A 21,555-nucleotide genomic window follows, 5' to 3' on the forward strand; every position below is an offset into this window, starting at 1 on the left:
TTCTTGTTTTTGCATAATGTTGCTGCCAATGTAATTGAACTAATGTGTGCGTATCAATAACAAAGACTTTTCTATTATATTATTGTCAGTGTTTGTCAAAATGTATTTTTTGTCAATTTCAGATGAAAATATTTTAGAAAGTTTATGCATCAAAAATCCTATCATTCATAAAGTCATTAAACATGACTGTCTCTCTGAAGATGGTGTTTTGTTTTTAACTAGAACAGAAATGAATCAATAAAAAAATTATTAATGTACTGAAGACAGTTATCACATGCAGGAATTAATGAAATGAAATTAATAACTATGAAGGGGTATAGAAACAGAACATTAAAATTGTAGAATCTTCACAATTTCAGGCTAAGAGTGTATTCTATAGCCATGGCAGAAAACAGGCTGCAGTGACTCATACCCAGCGAGTCGCCTCGTCTGGTCCCAAGCAGCTTGCATAAAACTGGTGCGGCCCAGAGGAATCCAACTATTTAATTGAGGCAAAGCATCACAAGGTCATGCGGCAGGTAATGACGCAATGTGATTTCTGCCAAGTTCTCTGAATGTCAGCTCATGATAGACTATGTTAATACAAAACACTAGCAAAGTGGCTTTCATCAAAACTATGAAATACTGTATATAAGGCCAGTGAAATTGGTAAGTGATCCATCACAAGAAATCAGTCCACTTAGCTTTTGAATGACCTATATTTCATATTGGCAATATCTGTGTATTATTTGTTATTGCAAAATCTGTTGCAGCCTGGTCATCCTGGAAAGGGGATTACCTCATGTGTGGTCCCTTCTCAAGGTTTCTTCATTTTCTTTTCCTTACCCTCATGTAGGTCTTTGATCAGGGGAAAGTGTAATGGTGGTCTGTTGTTTGCGATAATTTGTGGTCTGTGAAGCCCTTTGAGACTCTTTGTGGTTAAGGGCTATACAAATAAACATGACTTCACTTGACTTAAAATATTTTTATTTCATTGATTGCAGTCATTTTTTGACATTTTCAAACACTTAATTTTGTCATGAGAGAAATAAATTGTTATGGTTTCAAGCCTAAAATTGCAGGAGACAAGCTGAAACGCGAAAACGGTACCAATTTACTACACGTTAGAACAGTTTGTGCACAAATAAATATTAGAACAGAGACATGGAGCACTTTCTCAGAGTCTGAAGTGTCCAAAAAAGCAAATGATGTTGTGACGTTTCACTTTTTATTTAATTTATTTCTACAGCCTGGCAGGTAACCTCGTAAATTGCTTTGGGCTTTCTGCACGGTTTATCTGGTAATAAGAAAATGGGATAAAGATAGTGCCACAATCGGTCATCATGTTCGCTGTAACAGATGGGCTTTACTCCACAGGCCGGATGCCTTTGGCCTCCTCTATCTTCCTCAAGCTCTCATCCCACTGGGTGAACTGCTTGGACAGCAGGGACATCTGATAACACAAGGTTGTGGTGCATGAATACTAAAATATCTACTTTAATAGACAATAAAGATTGTGTGTAAATGTCATGATTGAGATTAGTCTACGAGTACCATTTTGTTGTACTCCTCAAATATCTTCTTGACTTCCAGCGACTGAGCATCTGCCTGGTCCTGAAAAAAAGAGCAAAGGAATCAAGTCTCGTAGAGTGAATTATGAATAAATCGCATCTAAGTAACAAAAGATGTGCTCTGCATATTTTACCTGCTGTTTAATGTGAATTTGAGAGAGTCGCTGGAGCTTAGTGGAGTGCTCGGAAACATCTGAAAGGCAAAAACCCACATAAAAAGTACAATAAAGAACGTCCCTTCTTTCCGTCTTCTGCTTTTTGGTACAAGGTGCAAACAATTTACTTTGAACCTTTTGGACAGGCTTAGAAACCCCTGGAAAACTATACACATTTACAAAACGGTTTCATAAATGGTGACTCTATATCAGGGGTCGTCAACCTATGACACGCATGCCAGCAGTGGCACGCGAGCGAACGGCAAAATAATACTGATTTTTTTTTTAAGCGCATTTACCTGAAATTTAGACATTTTCATTCGCGCACCGTGTTATTTAGAAGCTTTACTTAAAAAGCGCTATATAAATGCAGATCATTTACCATTAACGCTCCTCCGTATGTCAGCGCGTGTTTTCGAGGCGCAAAGGAGAGTCTTAACCCAGCCAACGAAACACACGCGCGCGATAAATGAACGAATCATGAAAACTCCTCGAGCGATAACATCTCATTCTTTCCAGCCAGCGTGGAAAACCATTGACTAATAGCGAATATTTTAAAGAAGCGTGTCTGTGCGCGTGTCTTCTGCATTGCTGCTGTTATTTCAAGTTTTGATATTTAAACAAAGTTCATGTTGAGTTTAAAGAGGACTCAGTCCATCTTTTACAACAAGATATCATTGATGAATGGTATAGTAGCCGGCCATATTACTTGTTTTTTTTGATTGTAGTTTATAGTTGATGAAGAATGGTTGATTTTGGTTCATTCTTGTGGTAAAAAATTGAAGTCAGAATGGCTACAGGCCTTTCCACATGTTGTTCACATTCATATTTTAGTTAAATGATGAACAAGAATAGTGGAAGATAAATTAGTCAGTTGCACCAGTGTTTTTCAACCAGTGTGCCGGAGCACACTAGTGTGCCGTGAGTGCTTGTCTAGTGTGCCGCTGGAATTTTATCTTTCCCAAAAAATCAGGCCATTATTCAGTATTTTTGCACTCTTCAGATGAGGAACTATAATAGTCATCCATATCAGTAGGTGGCAGTAAATTTTTATATACTTTTTATGTACTAATTATCTGCTCTTGAGGTAGCACAGTACATTTAATAACTTAATTTGTTTAACAAAGCCGTTTAAGATTGCACTATAAAAAATAAAAACATAAATAAAGCACATCATCCTTTTTTATTTTAAGTATTTTTTTCTTCTTTTTATATAGTAATTATCTGCTTATGAGGTAGTACAGTAAAATATTTGACATAACTTCATTTTCAAACATTTTCAACGGACAGTGTGCCACGGAAGTTTTTTTCTAAATAAAAGTGTACCTTGGTTCAAAAAGGCTTGAAAAACACTGAGTTATACGATTGAAATGTCTATCCATGTTGTATATTTGGTTTGGTGTAAAATGACAGCTCGGTTGGATATTAAAAAAATGTTTTGCGAGTCATTAATCTTGGTGTGGCACACTGATTTACAAGGAAATTTGAAAGTGGCACTCCGCACCGAAAAGGTTGCTGACCCCTGCTCTATATCTTCACATATTATCCAGAGATCTGGATTCTGTGACGTATCCTCTGTCAATAAACAGAGTTTACTGAAATAATGACAAACGGGGGTACCTCTGATGTAGGTGCTTTCCAGTAGCGGCTGCAGGTTGCTGGCCTGCTCCAGCAAAGCAGCCTGGGTAAGGAGGAACTCCTCCTCTTTAGGCATAATCACAAAAGCATGCTAGTCAGGGAAAATATTCTACACATCCTAGTTTACATAAATTAGCATGTTCTATTTCTAACCAGCAAGGATTAATTCCAGCTTCATTGTGTCGGGCACAGCAATGTGGTCGGTAAACTGGGGGTCAAGGTACTTCATCAGGTCCTCAACTGCATTGGTGAAAAAAATATTAGAGTCATATTTCAAATAATGGAAACATTGTCACGATCGCTTCATAATTGAGGCTGTTGGACTCACTCTTCTTGTGCAATATTTTGACTCGCTCCCTTTTGTTGGCTGTGTTAGTCAAGCCAGCCTGAATTCTTGCTAAGGACTCTGCACACTGCAATAAGGGACAATCATGACAAGTTGACGAGTAAAAACTTGGTAGAATAATATGAAATGAATTGTTTTGAATGTTAATTTGGATTAGCTACAAGGAAATGCAAACCACACAAAAACTGCCACTGTAACAGACTTTAGTGATGGGTGATCATATGACAAAGATTGCCTAAAGGTACATTTTTGCAGAAATTGCATTTATACAAGAAAATGCATCACATTGAACAAATATATACCTTTGCATACGGGCTATAGCTTTACGGTCATTTAAACACTCATAAAATAAAGAATAAAACATTTAGATGAACGAAATATATTCTACAAGTTTAGCTATTGCTAGCGTATCTTCACACTCGTTTAAAATCATTGCCTCGTTGATACTATAAAAATAACAAATTAAAATAAGCACACGTTACTAAAATGAATTATTGTGCAGAATGACATAAATATTGGTAAATGGCTCGGCTAATGTTAGCTTTGCTAGACTCGCAGCTAGTTATCCTAGCTCGGCCACACCTGTAAATAAATACAAATCTGTAAACTAACCTTTAACGGTTTCGAACTCGTATTCCTTCTTTCTCCGTATATTCTACCTTCCAAAGCCTGAAGACGCATTTCCACGTTATCAGCTGCCACTTTTTTGTCCATTTTGGTTGTTTTTGTCGACTATCACCGAAGACCCAAACGACTCCCAGTGATGACGTAATTTCCGTGCGTCGAGGCACATTGATGACGTTATCAAATGTCCTTATTTTTGGGGAGATTTTAAAATACTAAAATGTATTTAATGTTTATCAGATACACAATCTAATTTATAAAACTTAAAATATATGAAAATAATTATGGTAAATTATAAATAACATCTTGTTATGACCCGTCTCTAGGAGCCGCTATTGTTGAAGCGCTCTTTGGCTGTCAGTCAGCTGGATATGACAACATCCACGAAACATTTCTCCTTTCTTCCCTGCACCTTGACCGTCTCAAGATAAGCAAAAGTAGGCTTTTATTAACTCCTATACACGCTTCACATACTCGAGAAAACCTCTCAAATTGAAGCTAAAAACGTGTAATCGTTATTTGAAAACACTTCCGCATTGCTTCCTCACTAGTCAGTTATGCTAAGCTAGCTAGTTGTTGTGCTAACATCACATTTTTCCTCCTCGCATCTATCTTTTTATGAACTGTTCGTATTGTGTATATATAACTATGATATTCACTGAACATGGCATTGTAAAGCATGTTACGTATTTCAATGTCATGTGAATACCTAAAATACCTAAAATGTCAAGTCAAGTCAGGTTTATTTGTATAGCCCTTAATCACAAAGAGTCTCAAAGGGCTGCACAGACCACAGGTAATTGGAAACCACAGACTATTATGAGACCACCCCCTGATCTAAAACACACACGAGGGCAAATAATAGACAGATACTGTCAACATAAAATATAGGTTATCCATATGCTATAGAATAGAAGTGTGTTTTAAGCCTCGATTTAAACAGTTCCACTGAGGTTGCAGATCGAATCTCAGGGGGAAGAGCATTCCACAGCACAGAGGCCCGAATGGAGAACGCTCTCGAACCTGCGGATTTCTTCTTGGCTCTTGGGATCTCTCTTAGACCAGCATTTTCAGAGAAAAGGCTCCAAACAGGAAGATGGGGGGGATATTAAATCTGAAAAATATAAAGGGGCAAGTCCATGCCTGATTTTGTATACTACCAACAGAACCTTCAAATCACATCTTAAGCTAACAGGGAGCCAATGCAGGTTAGCTAAAATCGGGGTCATATGATCCTCGCTGCAGCATTTTGTACCAGCTGAAGTTTCTTGATTTTGGACTTTGGGAGACTGGAGAGTAGTGCATTACAGTCATCGCGACGCTAGGTAACAAACGCATGAATTATAATCTCCGCATCCGAAGGAGACAGCATAGGGCGAATTTTAGCAATGTTGCAAAGATGAAAAAAAGCTGTTCTAGTAATATTTTTAACGTGTGTTTGAAAGGACAGATCAGGGTCAAACATGACACCTAAATTTTTGATTGAGTCACTCTGGGTGATATTACATTTGTCAATATTCAGAGCCGTTTTTGAGAACAAGTCACGGCATTTAGATGGACCAACAACTAGCATTTCGGTCTTTCCAGAGTTAAGACGCAAGAAATTGAGTGACATCCACTCTTTTATCTCAGTGAGGCAGGCCTCCAAATTTCCACAGTTTAGTGTGTCAGATTCCTCCATCAGAAGATATAGTTGAGCGTCATCTGCGCAGCAATGAAAACGTATAGTATACTTGCGAATATTATCACCTAATGGAAGCATGTAATTGCTGAAAAGAAGGGGGCCAAGTACTGAACCCTGCGGAACACCACAGGTAACACTAAAGGGCTCAGATGTCATTTCACCATATTTAACTCAGAGTGTCCTATAAGAGATGTAGGATCTGAACCATAAGAGGACAGTTCCTGAGAGACCCATCCATTTTCCAACCATTCTAGTAAGATATTATGGTTTTGCCTGTTTATTCTGTTGTTTAAAGGTCGAGGTTAGAGATCTGCTTAGTAGGGTGGAAATAACGTGATTCGATTCGAACTTACTTGTGTAGGAATTTTCTCCCTCCTTTTAAAACATACGTGCTAGTGCCAATAATGACCATATAGTTCACACGTGGGTGTGAAACGTTGTTTGAAGGGTGTAACTGTGGTTACCCAAGTATATAACTGTGAATTTCTCATAGTGGTGATTATGAGTCAGTGTTAGCATTAATAAGGAAAGAAGCTTTACATGAAAAATATACTTTTCAGGTTAGGCGGAGAGCATTCTGCTTGTGGACTTGCAGCTCTGTCTTGAGAGGAACCTAGTATTTATGAGCCACTGGGAGCAATATCAGCATCATGGCAGATGACAAAGATGTACTGAGAGACGTCTGGTTTGGCCGGATCCCTGCCTGCTTTACCCTCAACCAGGATGAAGTGACAGAGAGGGAGGCTGAGCCCTATTATGTAAGTTACATTTGTCAAGTCAAGTCATGTTTATTTGTGAGGCCCTTAATCACAAAGAGTCTCAAAGCGCTGCACAGACCACATATTATTTCAAACCACAGACTATTATTACACCATCCCCTGATCTAAAACCTACATGAGGCCAAGGAAAAACTGAAAAAAACTCAACATGAGAAAATGAAGAAACCTTGAGAAGGGACCGCACATGAGGTCCATCCCCCTTCCAGGATGACCAAGCCAAAATGGATGTTGCAATAAATAATAATACACATAGGTTATTCATATGCTATAGAATAGAAGTGTGTTTTAAGCATAGATGTAAACAACATTTCCACTGAGGTTGCAGATCGAATCTCAGGGGGAAGAGCATTCCACAACACTGGGGCCCGAATGAAGATCGCTCTTTAACTTGCCGATCTCTTCTTGGCTCTTGGGATCACGAGTAAGCCAGCGAAAGCTCCGGAACATAGGCGGAAACTAAATCTGATGAGGGAGCAAGTCTATCATTTTGTTTCTAAAGAGAAAGCTCTTCAACAAAAATGTTCACACGAAATGTGTTTTTGTAGAGGAAAAAAACCATTCACCTCGCAAATATACTGTAAGACCTTTTTGCTGTTTGTTTTAATTCGTTGATGCTATTTTTAATGGACTCATTTGTGATGCCCCCTTTTACAAGAGAAACACCAATGCACGGTCATACCTGGAAATGGAACTGAACATTACACTTTTGCTTCTTGCTCTTGAATAAGCTGTGCATGATGTGTTTAGCTCGAACAATATTTCTGCATATCCACATTTGATATTGTGTGTAAAAGAGTGATCGTGTAACATTTTAGTGAGCATATTTCTTTTCTCATTATGACATCAGTTGGTGTTCGTATGTAGGTTGTCTGTGTCCTTTAAATCCATTAATGACAAAATACAGACATTTCTGTCCATGATTGCATTATAGAGGGATTGTGTTGATGCTTTATAGGCATCATGCCTTTAAATGCTTTGCTGCTATTTTTTGGTATCTTGAAATGTAGGCAAAAACAAATACCTTTTGGGACAATGGATGGGGTTATTTTATGGATCTTCATCCTTTCTGGTTGGGATCATTCCTGATTTGAAATTTATTGCATGTACTAAGTTCCATACTGAATTGCCATCCTATCCATTTTTTTTGTTTTCCCATAGTTGTTGTTGCCCAGAGTGAGCTACTTGACGCTGGTCACCGACAAGGTGAAGAAGCATTTCCTGAAAGTGATGAGAGCAGAGGATGCTGGTGAAATGTGGTTCGAATATGAAGGGACACCACTCAAATGGTGAGTGATTCTGGTACATCATCACAGACTTAAAGCGGACCTGGAATTCAGGTCAGAGGGTCACAAACATGATTGATTCCTTCCTGCCCATTTACATTAGAATGACACCATAGTATTTGTTGTACTGTTTAAGAAAGTTTTTCCTCAAAGTTACCACTTTCAACCCACCTAATATAGGTAACAATTGGGCGAGAAAAATAGAAAAAAGCAGAGCTCAACAGTCTAGCAAAGTCATTCTACCCTGCTATCAATACCGATCGTTTCCACATGGTGTCAGTGTGTCATTACACAACGTTTAGAGTAAATAATCATTTCAATCGCTCTATAAAATGAAAATACTAAGTACGGTAAATGTGAAACTTATTAATTTTTTGTCTACGAAGAACAGAAATTAATATACTGTCCTTTGCGTCAGGCATTATCCAATCGGGGTTCTGTTTGACCTCCATGCTTCCAATTCAATCCTGCCGTGGAACATCACTGTGCACTTTAAGGTAAAAAAATATTTTATGCAATTTTACTTGAATGATAGCAGTACAACCATGTAATTTATTATAAAATAATAATGTACTACCAACACTAAATGTTTTTGTCTCCTCAGGACTTTCCGGGTCAAGACTTGCTTCACTGCCTTTCCAGTTCGGTGGTGGAGGCCCACTTTATGTCCAGCATTAAAGAGGCAGATGCGCTCAAACACAAGAGCCAAGTTGTCAACGACATGCAGAAAAAGGACCACAAACAACTGTGGATGGGTTTGCAAAATGGTGAGTAGTTAGTTACTGTCTGAATATTAAATACTGTCATGTGTAATAACAGTGTGTTTGAAAGAAGGTCTTGATTCTACTTCAAAATACCACTCCCTTATTTTGGAGGCATCTCTAAGAGCTTTAAATACGCCAAAGCTAAAACAAACCTATTTATCTTGTCTTAAATCAGTTAGCATCATTGATAAGTCTTCATACGCCTGTGTTGCTGCAGATAAGTTTGAACAGTTCTGGGCCATGAACCGAAAACTGATGGAGTATCCCACTGAAGAGGCAGGATTCCGATACATCCCCTTCAGGATATACCAGGTCAGGAGTACATACACACAAGCACATATTTCGTATTGTCAAATTTAATTTTTGAAAATGTCAATTAATACACAGTTCAAAACAATTAAATGTCCTTCCTTTAACTAATCTATTGTTGCAAACGGTTAAGGACTCAAAATGTTGAGTTGTTTCACTCGCTTGAATATATGTGCAATAAATTGCTAATGAATCGGTAAGCTAAGTTTCTTTTCTAAGTTGGTAAGCCTAAAATATGTCAGGTCATACTAAATCATGGAAACAAAAGTTCCTGAGTTTTAATGAGATATTTGAAATATTTTCAAAAAAAATATAAAAATTATTCAGTAAAGAAAACGTTTTGAGACGGACTTCGTGTCGACCTTTTTTATAAATAAGCAAAATAATCCAATCAAAAGTTATACAGCTGCTCAATTTAAACAATTGCTGTACTAAAGCGTAGCTCTAGGTGGCATTAGAGAGCTAACACATTACCCTTTTCCTTGCATTGCTTCATCAGGGAAACTCTGACCAAGCGAGATTCTTGTTTTCCTCGATACCTATACTTAAGAGCAGCATATTTCTCAGGTGCAGGTTTTCTGCACACAGAGACTCACCTGCTTGTGCAAGCCTTGCGGGCCTTCCCCTACCTACCAGGAACAAACATGGCCTCTTTGTTACTGATAGTGTCGTAAAAGCGTCATTGCCACCTTGAAAAAACACTCGCAGGTTTTTCAGAATGATGTGGCGTTTCTGTTAAATGATAAGCTTTCATTTGGAGCCTTTTCGGAAGCTGGAAATCTCCATAGCAGAGATTTTTTTTATTCTTTTAACTTGATTTTAAAGACTTTTTAAATACATTACCATATTTCCTGCACTATAAGGCGTACCGGAATATAAGGGGAAAAATAGTCCGTTGGGATATTTCTTTCATATATAAAGCGCACAGGAATATAGGGCACATGGAAATAATACCACACTAAGGGCTAGGGTTGCACAAAAAATGACAAAGTACCATATTGGTGCATTGATTGACCTCTAGGAATATATCACTGATCATAATTGCATAACATTGGAGGCAACGGGAGTAGAACCCTGATGGCGGTGGCAAGCGTGCCGGATCATATCAATGAGACCACTTGGGACACATGAAAAGGTTTTATCTCATCATCACTCTTCTTTTTGTCCTGGTGCCATATTGTCGCTGTTATTATTAGGCCGGGTCGCGAGATGGGACAGAAAAGGTTGAGGACCACTGAAATACAGTATTGTATTGCTGACTGGCAACTCTTTACAAAGCAAACCAGATTCTAAACTGAATGAAAAAGGCAATGTGGGAAGTAATTTAGTTAATTAACTGCCCTGTCAAAGCTATATTATTATGATTAAAGCTTTGAAAACTTCCTCGGTGTACCGTCTTTCTTTTGTAAATATGTGTAACCCATGTATAATAATAATAGTATTTGCAACTGTATATTTTTGCAATGTATTTATTTGTATTTATTTTAGACACTTATTCTGATATGTTTTGCACGGATGAACGAAAAATTAGGGGCGGAACAAATGCGGGGTGCCGAGTTTAAGTGGGGACCGCTAAAGGTGAGGGACAGACGAGGAAAGAAGAGGGGGTAAAAAGTTGGTTAAAGAAAAAGGAGTTGCGTGAGTAAATGTGTTCATCTGATTTTTTTCCCACCCTTACCTTTGGAAATATACACTTTTTTCCTTGGATTACTTTCAATGGGACCCGGAGTCTGCAGGTCTGCATCAAACCTTAAGTACCGGTATCATTTTCCGTTCATTTTGCCGGCTGTGATTTTTGTACTGTGGACTTTGATGAAGGACATTTAGTTTCAATCGCGGGACTTGAAGTCGGGTTTGGGTTAATATTGTGTTTGTGTTACATGTTTAAATGTGGGCGCATGCGGCTTATATACAGGTGCGGCTTGTGTACGTACAAAATCAGTTTTCCTCTTAAAATGTGGTGGGTGCGGCTTATAATCAGGTGCGCTCTATAGTCCGGAATTTACGGTAGTTTGAGCTGAGAAAAAGAGAAACGAAATGTTATCCTGATTTTTACTCAACATATTCGGTACTGCGACTAAAAATAGTGAGACTATAAAATAAGACCAAATGCCTTTTCATGTGCCGTCTGTATCCGTAGCAGTATTGTGGGTAGAACATGGAGCTTTCCTCGCGTGTTTGATCTCTGTAACTGCCATCGTTCTGGAATCGTGGTCAGCGATAAAATTGACGACTGATCAATAACTTCACAAATACAATAAGGCACCTCCAATTTTTTCCACGTATGGGGTGCACTGGATTGGAGATAGCACGTTCAAACTTCTGGCCAATTTGGCATTTTAGGTGTGTCTTATAGTCCGTAAAATGCCCTTTTTTAAATTCTTACCTATTTATTCTTCATAAGATTATCCTCATGTTGAGTACATGAACCTTATTGGATCCTGATTTCCAACCATAAAAATTTGCGGCAGACAGCGTGGCATAATAAATATATTACCAGTGTCTGAAGTAACGTCTGCCCGGACACCCTAGGCGTGCATATTTTACGTCGGGCGTAAAACTTACACAACGATGTCTGCCCAAGTTTTTTTAAGAAAGAGAAAAAAAATCTTTCCTTTTCATTTTTCTATTCTTTTTTTCAAATCAAACGTTTGCTTATCCCGACTTCGAAATATTCGTTCGGTTTGGAAATTTCGTTTCATTTGGCAATTTGCCTACTCTGCAGCCATTCAGAAGCCTGCATCGAATAATTTTGTGCTTCCGGACTTTCCCGAGCGTTATAAGGTCGTGCATTTGCATATCATTTTCCAAAGTATACGCGAAGAGAACAGAAGAAAAATGGTTAGGAACCAAGCCAAAACCTCAGCTCCAGAAGAAAGATTTAAAAGAAGCTAACAAAATATTTGACGCTACAAAACGTAAACATACATTAAAAGCATCGTGGAAAGAGGAGTTGACGTGGCTTTTAGCAGACGACGCAACGCAAACATTGCGTGAATGAAGATGAGTAAATACAGGTACACACTGATGGCAGATGGAAAACAGTGGTGTTATATATATGCAATGAATGTTAAAAGTAGATTTATAATGAACTTAAATTTAAAGTGCTGTTCTGTTATATATACTGATGATCAATCCTAAATACTTTGCAATGTTTTTTTTTTCACGATTAGTCGTCTTCTTGTGTTTCAAGTTGTGAAAAATTGGAGGAGGCAACTTTATGGCTGGCCAGGCAACTTTTCAGAGTTGTCTGCCCTGGTGTCCGCTAACTTTTTCTCATGAGTTTCAGACACTGATATTACACAAAGATTGTTTTTTTTTTTCGTAACCAACTCTGAGTATCAAACAGGACTCAGACAGCCTGTAATTGTTAATTGTTGTATGCGAACTCAGTTTGTTTATCTTCTTCACGTTTCTCGGAAATGATGGTCAGCCCATTGCAAACGGCGTAGTTATCGTCTCTTTGCTCTCTCGCCCACCATCCTTGTATCACATTTTCCCTCCAGTCCAAGATTTTCATCTGTACACCAAACAGATGACGTCATTGCCATTATTGTAGTGACAGGCCGGGGCTGAGCGCTTGAGCCGGGGGTCTCGGGCTTTTCTGCTGCAGCCTCCTCCTCCGCACTTTGCTCCTGACTCAGGTGAAAAGTTCCTTGACTGGAGAAAAAGAAAACTGAGATGACGAACGAGCAGCTGACCCTTGACTGGAAACTATTAAAGTGCAACAACTGGAGGGGAAGAGGGATAATGAGGAAGCTATTAGTAGATTTCAGGCTTCAGCAGTAATTATGTGCCTTTTCTAAACACAAAAATGATTTTGCAAGCCTTTAATAAAGAAAGGAAGCAAAGCTGGCGTTAAAAAAAACCCAAGTGAGTTGAAGAGCTTCATTTCGACAAAGGTATTTTGTTGTTGCCATTTTGTAGCAACTTGTGCAAGGAAACTGTTTTAAAGTAAGTTGAGGAGATACAAATAGATAGATAGATAGATAGATACTTTATTCATCCCCACGGAGAAATTCACACTTCCAGCAGCATCCCTGCGCTGAAAACAAAACAATAATAACGCAAAAGGAATACAATACACAAATACCCAATGTAACGTTTTGAGTTTGAGAGTATCTAGATAGTGCTACTCAAAATACTCACTGCAATAAAAATACGGTGATATGCAATGTGGGGGTGTGGTTTAATGTGGGCCTTTACTCCCCCGGGTGGAGTTAAAGAGCCTCATGGCATGAGGAAGAAATGATCTCCTCAGTCTGTCCATGGAACAAGACTGTGACAGCAGTCTGTCGCTGAAGCTGCTCTTCTGTCTGGAGATAATGCTGTGTAGTGCTTTGACAAAACAAAACCTCCTAAAGCATTTTCACGCCAATGGACTAATTTTATATTGAATTGTTTTTTGAGAAAACGCAGTTGGAATGAGTTGAGGATCTTACCATTGCAAAACTATTGTTTTGCCTTTTGGTGACAAGGGTTAATGTTGAAGTGAGTTGAGGAGCTTGGTTTAAACCAGGGGTCGGCATCCCATGACACACGTGCTAGCAGTGGCACACGAAGGGTACATTTTTTTTCACCTGAATCTATGCGTTTTAAATGACTACGGTGTTGTACGGTGTTGTGCGGCCATGATTAAAATAATTTATTGACAACTTAAACTATAAACTCAATACCAACATCAAATTTACAATGTACTTATTTAATGTCCTTCAAGGTCCAATTCATCATCAGATACACAAACGAGTTCTTTCCCTCAGTCTGCTTTTTTGAATTTATTTATTCTTTCATCACGACTTATCCATTCTCTAAAAATAGTCTCTGGTAAAATTAACAAATAAAGTGTGATAAAAAGATCAAATCTCATGCCTTTTCAAGTATCATCTATATCACTAGTAGTCTAGTGGTTAGGAATTTGCGCTCTCAAGACCAAGTGTTCCTGTTGCATCCAATACTTTTTGATTGTGCTTAGCAATGTTTCAACTGATGATAAATTGCATTAATACGGTAATATACTACCGTAAAACCTCGTGTATCACGTGCACCCAAACTTTATTTTCTAGGTAAATGGTAAAAATAGTAAATGGTCTGCATTTACATAGCGCTTTTAGAGTCAATGAAGACTTCCCAAAGCGCTTTACAATGTGCTTCACACTTACCCATTCACACACACTAATAGGGAGTCAGCCATGCAAGGTGCTTACCTGCTTATTGGGGGCATTAGGGATTCAGTGTCTTGCCCAAAGACACTTCGACATATAACACGGAGGAGCTGGGAATCGAACCTGCGACCTCTTCCCTTTAGGTCATTCTTTCCCTTTTCTGCATTCTTAAACATTCGTTTCTGGCACCATTAGTAACAATAGTGTGATGATGAGAGAAAATAGAATGCCTCTTCATATGTCATCAGTATCATTGGTGGTTTAGTGGGTAGGTTTTAGCTGTCTCACCTACATGCTAATTGAAATCCATTTAGGTCGTTCTTTCCCTTCAGAAATACAGTATTTTTTGCACTGTGAGAGGGAGTACTTCATTTGCGATTGGTAAAATGAATCATCTTGATGGACACGATTTGAGATTTTTACCATTTCAGCTTTTTTTAGGCAGGGGGGGTGGGGATATGCTCGTGTTGCGTGGAAGCAACCAGGAAGCCGGCAACTCCCACATTTCGGGAATATAACCGTAAATCCTTTTGATGTCCGGCAGTCGCTAAAAAGAGTCACGACCAAATGTGGAACTGATTTGTCTCGAAGAACAAGCTGCGCTTTTGAGTTTCCGGACGTTTGCGGTGCAGGAAAAAGCCCCTCACTCTCGTCGCCGGACCACGGGCTCAAAATACTGTCAGCGAGGGACGCAGATGCGATGCTTTGTTGTTTGCCGTGATTGATCGTCCGGCGTGTCACGACGGCTCCGCTGCCTCTCGTCTTTATTCTCTCATCTTGTGTGCCATAAAGCCTCTTAATGCACTTTAGGCAAACATTCTTGTGCGCGGGCAGTAAAACTTGGGCCTTTAAAGACCAGGCGACACGCCCACACAGACTGTGCACTTGTCGTCGTCGCCCCCCCAAAAACATAAAAACAAAACTTGCCGGACTTCTCGTCGCGTGAGTCCAAACTTTCCGTTGTTTAGGAGACGAGATGCTAAATATTTACACCCTACGGAACACCGAGTCCAAGATTGTGAGCAAGATGTGAGCTGAGTTTGAATATTAAAACTCTTCTAGCTAAATTTTTATTTAAGTATTGTTTGTTTCATCCATCCATCCATTATCTGCACCGCTTATCCTCAGTAGGGCCGCGAGGGTGCTGGAGCCCATCCCAGCTGTCTCCGGGCAGTATGCAGTGGGCAGGGGACACCCTGAACTGGTTGCCAGCCAGTCACAGGGCTCGTTTGTTTCAAATAAAGGAAAAAGATTGAAACTTAATTTTTGTAAATTGCTAGATGAAGAGATTTTAAAAGGCAATCGATTTAGGGTTAGATCATTTTTGAGCAGCTATTTAATCTAATTCAGAGAATAAATGTGTTACATGTCGAAGTGTCCTTGGGTAAGACACTGAACCCCTAATACCCCCAATAAGCAGGTTAGCGCCTTACATGGCTGCAAGGCCGCTATTGGGAAATGTGAAGCACATTGTAAAGCGCTTTGGGAAGTCATTGACTTGAAAAGCGCTATATAAATGCAGATCATTTCATTTCATTTCATTAAACTATGGAATAAAAATGCAATAAATACAGCAAAAAGCACTTATGGAACTCTCGGAATCATCCATCCATCCATCCAATATCTGCACTGCTTATCCTCAGTAGGGTCGCGGGGATGCTGGAGCCCATCCCAGATATCTTCGGGCAGTGGGCAGGGGACACCCTGAACTGGTTTCCAGCCAATCGCAGGGCACACAGGGACAGACAATCCGCTCGCTCATTCACACCTAGGGACAATTTGGACTGGTTAATTAACCTAATATGCATGTTTTTGGAATGTGGGAGGAAACCGGAACGCCCAAAGGAAACCGACGCAAGCACGGGCAGAACCTGCAAACTCCACACAGGAGTATGCTATATTTTCAGAATTGTCATTTTTTTTACATTATGTTTTTTAGTTAAAATGTCAAGTCATGTTTATTTGTGATGCCCTTCATCACAAAGAGTCTCAAAGGGCTGCACAGATCAAAGGCTATTGCAAACTTTTATTACGAACTATTATGACACCATCCCCGGATATTGTCAACATAAAATGAATAGAAGAGTGGTTTAAGCTTAGATTTAAACAGTTCCACTAAAGTTGCAGATGAAATCTCAGGGGGAAGAGCATTCCACAGCACCGGGGCCCGAATGGAGTTCGCTCTCGAATCTGCGGATCTCTTCTTGGCTCTTGGGATATTTAGTTGACCACCATTTTCAGAGCGAAGGGTCCGGACCGGAACATGGGGGGGAAATTAAATCTGAAAGATACGAGGGAGCAAGTCCATGCATGATTTTGTATACTACCAACAGAACCTTAAAATCTCATCTTAAGCTAACAGGGAGCCAATGCAGGTTATCTAAAATTGGGGTCTTGTGTTCGAACTTTCTTGTCTTAGTTAAAAGCCTCGCTGCAGCATTTTATACCAACTGAAGGTTCTTGATTTTGGAGTTCGGGAGACCAGAGAGTAGTCTATTACAGTCATCGAGACGGGAGGTAACAAACGCATTATTATTATTATTATTTTATATAATTATTATATTATTATATAATGTTCGCATCCGACTGAGACAGCATGGGTCGTATTTTAGCAATGTTGCAAAGATGGAAAAAAGCTGTTCTAGTAATTTTCTTAACGTGTGTTTGAAAGGACAGATCGGGGTCAAATATGACACCTACATTTTTGACTGAGCACAAAGTCACGGCATTTAGATGGACCGATAACTAGCATTTCGGTCTTTTCAGAGTTAAGGCGCAAGAAGTTGAGTGACATCCATTCTTTGATCTCAGTGGGACAGGCCTCCAAATTTCCACAGTTTAGTGTGGAAGATTCCTCCATCAGAAGATATAGTTGAGTGTCATCTGCGTAGCAATGAGAACTGATATTATACTTGCGAATAATATCACCTAATGCAAGCATGTAAATGCTGAATAGAAGGGGGCCAAGTACTGAACCCTGCGGAACACCACCACAGTAATTAGTAATTATCATTGTTTAGGTACATTATTTTTTGGGCACAAACTTTTTTTAATATGTGGCTACCTTAAAGCAGTTTTATATATTATAAATGTTCGCTTATATGCAATGTACGCGAGTACATACGGAATTTGAAGTCATTTTCGTTTTGCTGGTCTTTTTCTTTCAAAGTTGAATCTATTCTATTTCTGCTTCAATCCTTTTATTCACTAAATTTGAGTCGTTGAGAACCACTATTTTAGCGCATGTCAGTTTTCAAAATGGTTGCCATTGTCAGGAAAACCACAATCTGATACTCTCAAAGACCTTTCCCTTGCATGAAACCGTAATAAATGAAGACATAATCCTTAATGGTTGTCGGCAGAGGAGCGTGGGTGCTGTTAATCGAGAGATTAGCGACGCATATCTGGAGACAATGCTGTATCGACATGAACAAAAATTGCCATTCAGGTTCGAAGCCGACGCGGCATTGAGGCCGCGCCGACGTGTCGTGACAAGACCCGAGCGAGGAGAAAGTGAACATTGATGCGAGAAGACAGCAGCAAATTCAAGAACAAAGCTGTCTGGCCCTCAGAAGTCACCACCGCATGACTTTTTTCCGCGGAGACGAGTCGCACGCACGCGCAAGAAAACACATGCTTGGCGGCATTCAAAGGCAGATTGCGGTCTTTAGTGTAAATAACATGTGCTGCGTTTGATGCCGACAGAATTAATGACAACGCCGGGTCTAAATAACAGAGGGCTCGTTTCCGTCTGGCCTGCAGCCGCAGCGGCGACAGAGATGCTTGGCGGCCGTGGCGTACACTTTTCATTATGCGAAGCGAGCGTCTCGTCTCCGGGACATCGATGAATCTCATTTCGTCATCTGTCCTCAGTGTTCATTTGAGCTGTGAAAAGTGATGAGTCCCGGGGACTCGCATGCTCAAAAATCTATAGGTCCCATCAGAGATCTATGGGTCCCCAAAATTTAGTGTTATCGGGGTTGAAATTGTAAATCGGTGACAAATATATAATAAAAATCTATATATTCATTCAGTTTTAATCATCAAATTATTAATTCATTTTCTGCATCAAATTATTGTTGGTAATATACCGATTAAAGGGATAACCACAAACCTGTCTTTTTTTTCATTTTCTCCTTTTATACTTTTTTTCTTAACTTCTGTATACAACATCATCATTCGTAATATAATGCATCAAAGCAAGTGAGCCGTTTGAGAGCCGGATCTCTTGAATGGGTTGAGCCGAAAAAGCCGGTTCTCTAAAAAGAGACAGACTTTTCACCACATAACTCGAGATCAGCGTGCAGACGAGAACTCGAACCGCGAGACCAAAACAACAATTGCGGATCTGCCTGACGAAAAGTTTGGAGTGCGGTAAATCTTTGTTTAAAAAATGATAATGACAATTTGGTGTCAAAAAAGTTGCGTCCTGGGCACGCACGTTAATTTGAGACTCTTTGTCCCCAGCAAAAATGATGCGTCTAGGACGCAGGGACGCAGGCAAATGAGAACACTGTGTCCTGTTAGTCGAGACGCTATTGGGTTCCGCCCGTTCTAGTGTTTGTTTCACTTAGATCTTTTATCAGTGTTTGTACGGGTGCTTGATACCTTTGAAAATGCTTGAATTTTAATCTTGGGTTCTCAAAGTCAGGAAAAAGCTTACATTTTGGGTGAAGTGCTTGAAAGTCCTTGAAATTGTTGCCATTGCCGTGTTTCTTGGCATTCTAAATCTATAGAATCATTCTTTCTATAATGAAGAAAATATTTTTTAAAATGCATGAACTTGTCGCCGGCACGCCTACTCTTGTCATTTTGGCGAGACTGGGAGGTCGCTGGTTCGCGCCTCGGCCGAGTCATACCTAAGACTTATAACATTGGTAAAATGGCGGCGCCCTCTGTTGGCTGCGGCTGCATCGGCTCGCTACAACGGGTCAGGTGTATCGACATTTGGTTCTGTGTACATTGTTACACAGAATGACAATACAAAGGAAATTATTATTATTATTATTATTGTCGTGTCAAGCGTCACCACCCCTTACTGGTCGCACCCAAGAGGACAGCTATTTTGTCTCCCAATCGGCTACTCTGATTTGTTTATTTTTAATAATAAATGATCAATAATTATAAATCAATTTGCACCAAATTATATAGTAATTAGTCATTACATGTGTTTTGCAGGGGTCCCCTGCAAAACACCTGAAATATAAAATAAAATCTTCACAGAGCTACATATATGTTTGCAAAATACAAAACAATTTTAGCTTTTTACACACTGAACAGATTTAAAGTTGAACAACACAAAATCCCTGAAAATGCAAAACAATAAAATAACAATTTACGTTTGACGTAGACAAGCTGTGCATGCATTGTTGAAGCAGATCGGCAATATTCATGTCACTTTTTAGCAGCCCATTGACACAAAATTTATTTGTGACGCCCTTAATCACAAAGGGTCTCAAAGGGCTGCACAGACCACAGACGATTATTATACCATCCCCTGATCTAAAACCTACACGAGGGCAAGTAAAAACTCAAATACCTCAACATGAGGAAAAATGAAGAAACCTTGAGAAGGGACGGTCTCAAAGGGCTGCACAGACCACAGATTATTGCAAACCCCAAACTATTATGACACCATCCCCTGATCTAAAACCTACATCAGGGCAAGGAAAAACTCAAAAACCTCAACATGCGGAAAATGAGGAAACCTTGAACAGGGACCACACATGAGGTACTTAAATTATAGATAGGAGCAGCTCAAAACAGCACAAAGTATGTGCTAGCTGTAAGATTTATTTTACTTTCTTGAGTCATTAAAGTCAACAACAAAAACATACATCCTTTTGACCGGCGCTGGATTTCTTCCTTTGAAGTTCCTGGGGAAAAATGGAAGAAAGAGGCCTTTAAAGTGCTTGGAAAGTGATTAAATTTGACCATGAATATGGTGTACAAACTCTTGACGGAGACTTCACTTTTCATCATGTGGAGCGAGCGTCTTGTCTCCAGGACATTGCCGAATCTCATTTCGCGTTCTGTCCTTTTAATCGGGTTTCGCCTTTTTTAGCATTTGTTTCACTTACATCTTTTAGAGAACATTTTTCTCTTTGATGGACTTTATTATGAGAAGGCTTTCTTTCTAAACCTCGCAACGAGCTGACAGACTTTATCCATCAATTTTCTGTCGCGCTTGTCGTCATTGTGGTAGTATGTGACAGGCATTCATCTTTGGAGTATAGAGTCTTTAGATGTTTTTCGGAATGTACGAGAAAGGGATACACGCAAGCATGGAGGCAATAAGAAAACTACACCCCGGGCAGCCCGATTCAAGACTTTTAGCCACAAATACTCGACTGTGAGGCAGACATGTTTATGTTTTTTCTAGAAACACAAACCATTTACTGTAAATAATTGATCGGCTCCCAATAAGCAAATTTCATTTACTTCTATATTTATTTTTTGCTATTTTTGCTTGGTAAAATTGCTGCAAATAATTGGACTAGTTGTCTAATTAGTATAATAGGTTGATACTGAACATGTAGCTATTGCACAAAAGAGTTGTTTTTTTTACAACAGCTTATTTAAAGCTGTTGTAAAAAATTGCATTATCCAAATTGAATTACTACATTATCACTTTCTTAAAAAATAAATTAATGAGAAATGTAAATTTTAAAAATATCTTTTGTAGTTTAGCTTTTAGACTTGGGATGGGCTACTGAGGATAAGCGGTGCAGATAATGGATGGATGGAATCGATATTATATGGGAGTAAATCAAATTGAAATAAAATCAACTTAGACCCAGCATATTATTTAAAGAGCATTTTTTTTGTAGCACTTTGTGATTTTGTTGTTTTTCACAGAAACAACCCAAGGAATTTCATGTCCCAAAATAAAACTGTCCCAATGTGAAAAAGTAATTGCCCCCTGAACCTAATAGCGAGTTGGGCTACAGTAACAGAAATCAGATTTTTACTATAATTGGTAATGAGTCCTTCACAACGCTGTGGCAGAATTTTGGCCCACTCTTCTTTGCAAAATTTTATTAAATCTGCCATATTAGAGAGTTCTTTTAGCATTAACTGTTTAAGGTCACAACACAGCATCTCAAATGTATTTCAATTGGGACTTTGACTTGGCATCTCCAAACCTTCAATTTATTTTTTAACCTATTCAAACTTGCTGGTATGTTTCGGATCGTTACATGCTGCATGATCCAAAAGCACTTGAGTTTAGAAAAGACTTATCGCCGGATGTTCTCCTTCA

General features: G+C 39.2%; 2 protein-coding genes across 3 annotated transcripts in view; one reads left to right on the top strand and one right to left on the bottom strand.

The window, feature by feature from the left end:
• Nucleotides 1–949: 949 nt before the first annotated feature.
• On the bottom strand, nucleotides 950–4,460 carry dctn3 (dynactin 3 (p22)). Its single transcript, XM_088328147.1, has 7 exons — nucleotides 4,302–4,460; nucleotides 3,672–3,756; nucleotides 3,497–3,583; nucleotides 3,326–3,409; nucleotides 1,685–1,743; nucleotides 1,534–1,593; nucleotides 950–1,432 (listed from the first exon to the last, which is right to left on the bottom strand). The coding sequence occupies exons 1-7, from the start codon at nucleotides 4,401–4,403 to the stop codon at nucleotides 1,346–1,348; spliced, it is 564 nt and encodes a 187-aa protein (XP_088184273.1). The 5' UTR covers nucleotides 4,404–4,460; the 3' UTR covers nucleotides 950–1,345.
• A 162-nt stretch (nucleotides 4,461–4,622) lies between these two features.
• Nucleotides 4,623–21,555, top strand: part of atg5 (ATG5 autophagy related 5 homolog (S. cerevisiae)) — a 39,735-nt gene continuing 22,802 nt past the window's right edge. The window contains exons 1-6 of one of the 2 annotated variants that reach the window (XM_088327583.1): nucleotides 4,623–4,750; nucleotides 6,558–6,755; nucleotides 7,935–8,062; nucleotides 8,478–8,556; nucleotides 8,664–8,826; nucleotides 9,041–9,135. In XM_088327583.1, the coding sequence (XP_088183709.1) occupies nucleotides 6,648–6,755; nucleotides 7,935–8,062; nucleotides 8,478–8,556; nucleotides 8,664–8,826; nucleotides 9,041–9,135 (573 nt within the window). In that variant the 5' untranslated portion in view covers nucleotides 4,623–4,750; nucleotides 6,558–6,647. Of the gene's footprint in view, nucleotides 4,751–6,557; nucleotides 6,756–7,696; nucleotides 7,846–7,934; nucleotides 8,063–8,477; nucleotides 8,557–8,663; nucleotides 8,827–9,040; nucleotides 9,136–21,555 lie in introns of those variants that run through there. The other variant, XM_088327582.1, reaches the window with a different exon arrangement.

Source organism: Urocampus carinirostris, chromosome 2 (genome assembly GCF_059441175.1).
Source record: "Urocampus carinirostris isolate Australia breed hairy pipefish chromosome 2, RoL_Ucar_1.0, whole genome shotgun sequence".
NCBI classification, from domain to species: domain Eukaryota; kingdom Metazoa; phylum Chordata; class Actinopteri; order Syngnathiformes; family Syngnathidae; genus Urocampus; species Urocampus carinirostris.

What these genes read in the sequence shown, in the direction of transcription:
- dctn3 (XM_088328147.1), bottom strand. Translation starts at nt 4,403, where the DNA reads ATGGACAAAAAAGTGGCAGCTGATAACGTGGAAATGCGTCTTCAGGCT. An exon ending in CGAGTTCGAAACCGTTAAAG is followed by an intron (nt 3,757 to 4,301) that starts GTTAGTTTACAG and finishes CCCTTATTGCAG; the next exon opens with TGTGCAGAGTCCTTAGCAAG. An exon ending in GCTGGAATTAATCCTTGCTG is followed by an intron (nt 3,410 to 3,496) that starts GTTAGAAATAGA and finishes TTATGCCTAAAG; the next exon opens with AGGAGGAGTTCCTCCTTACC.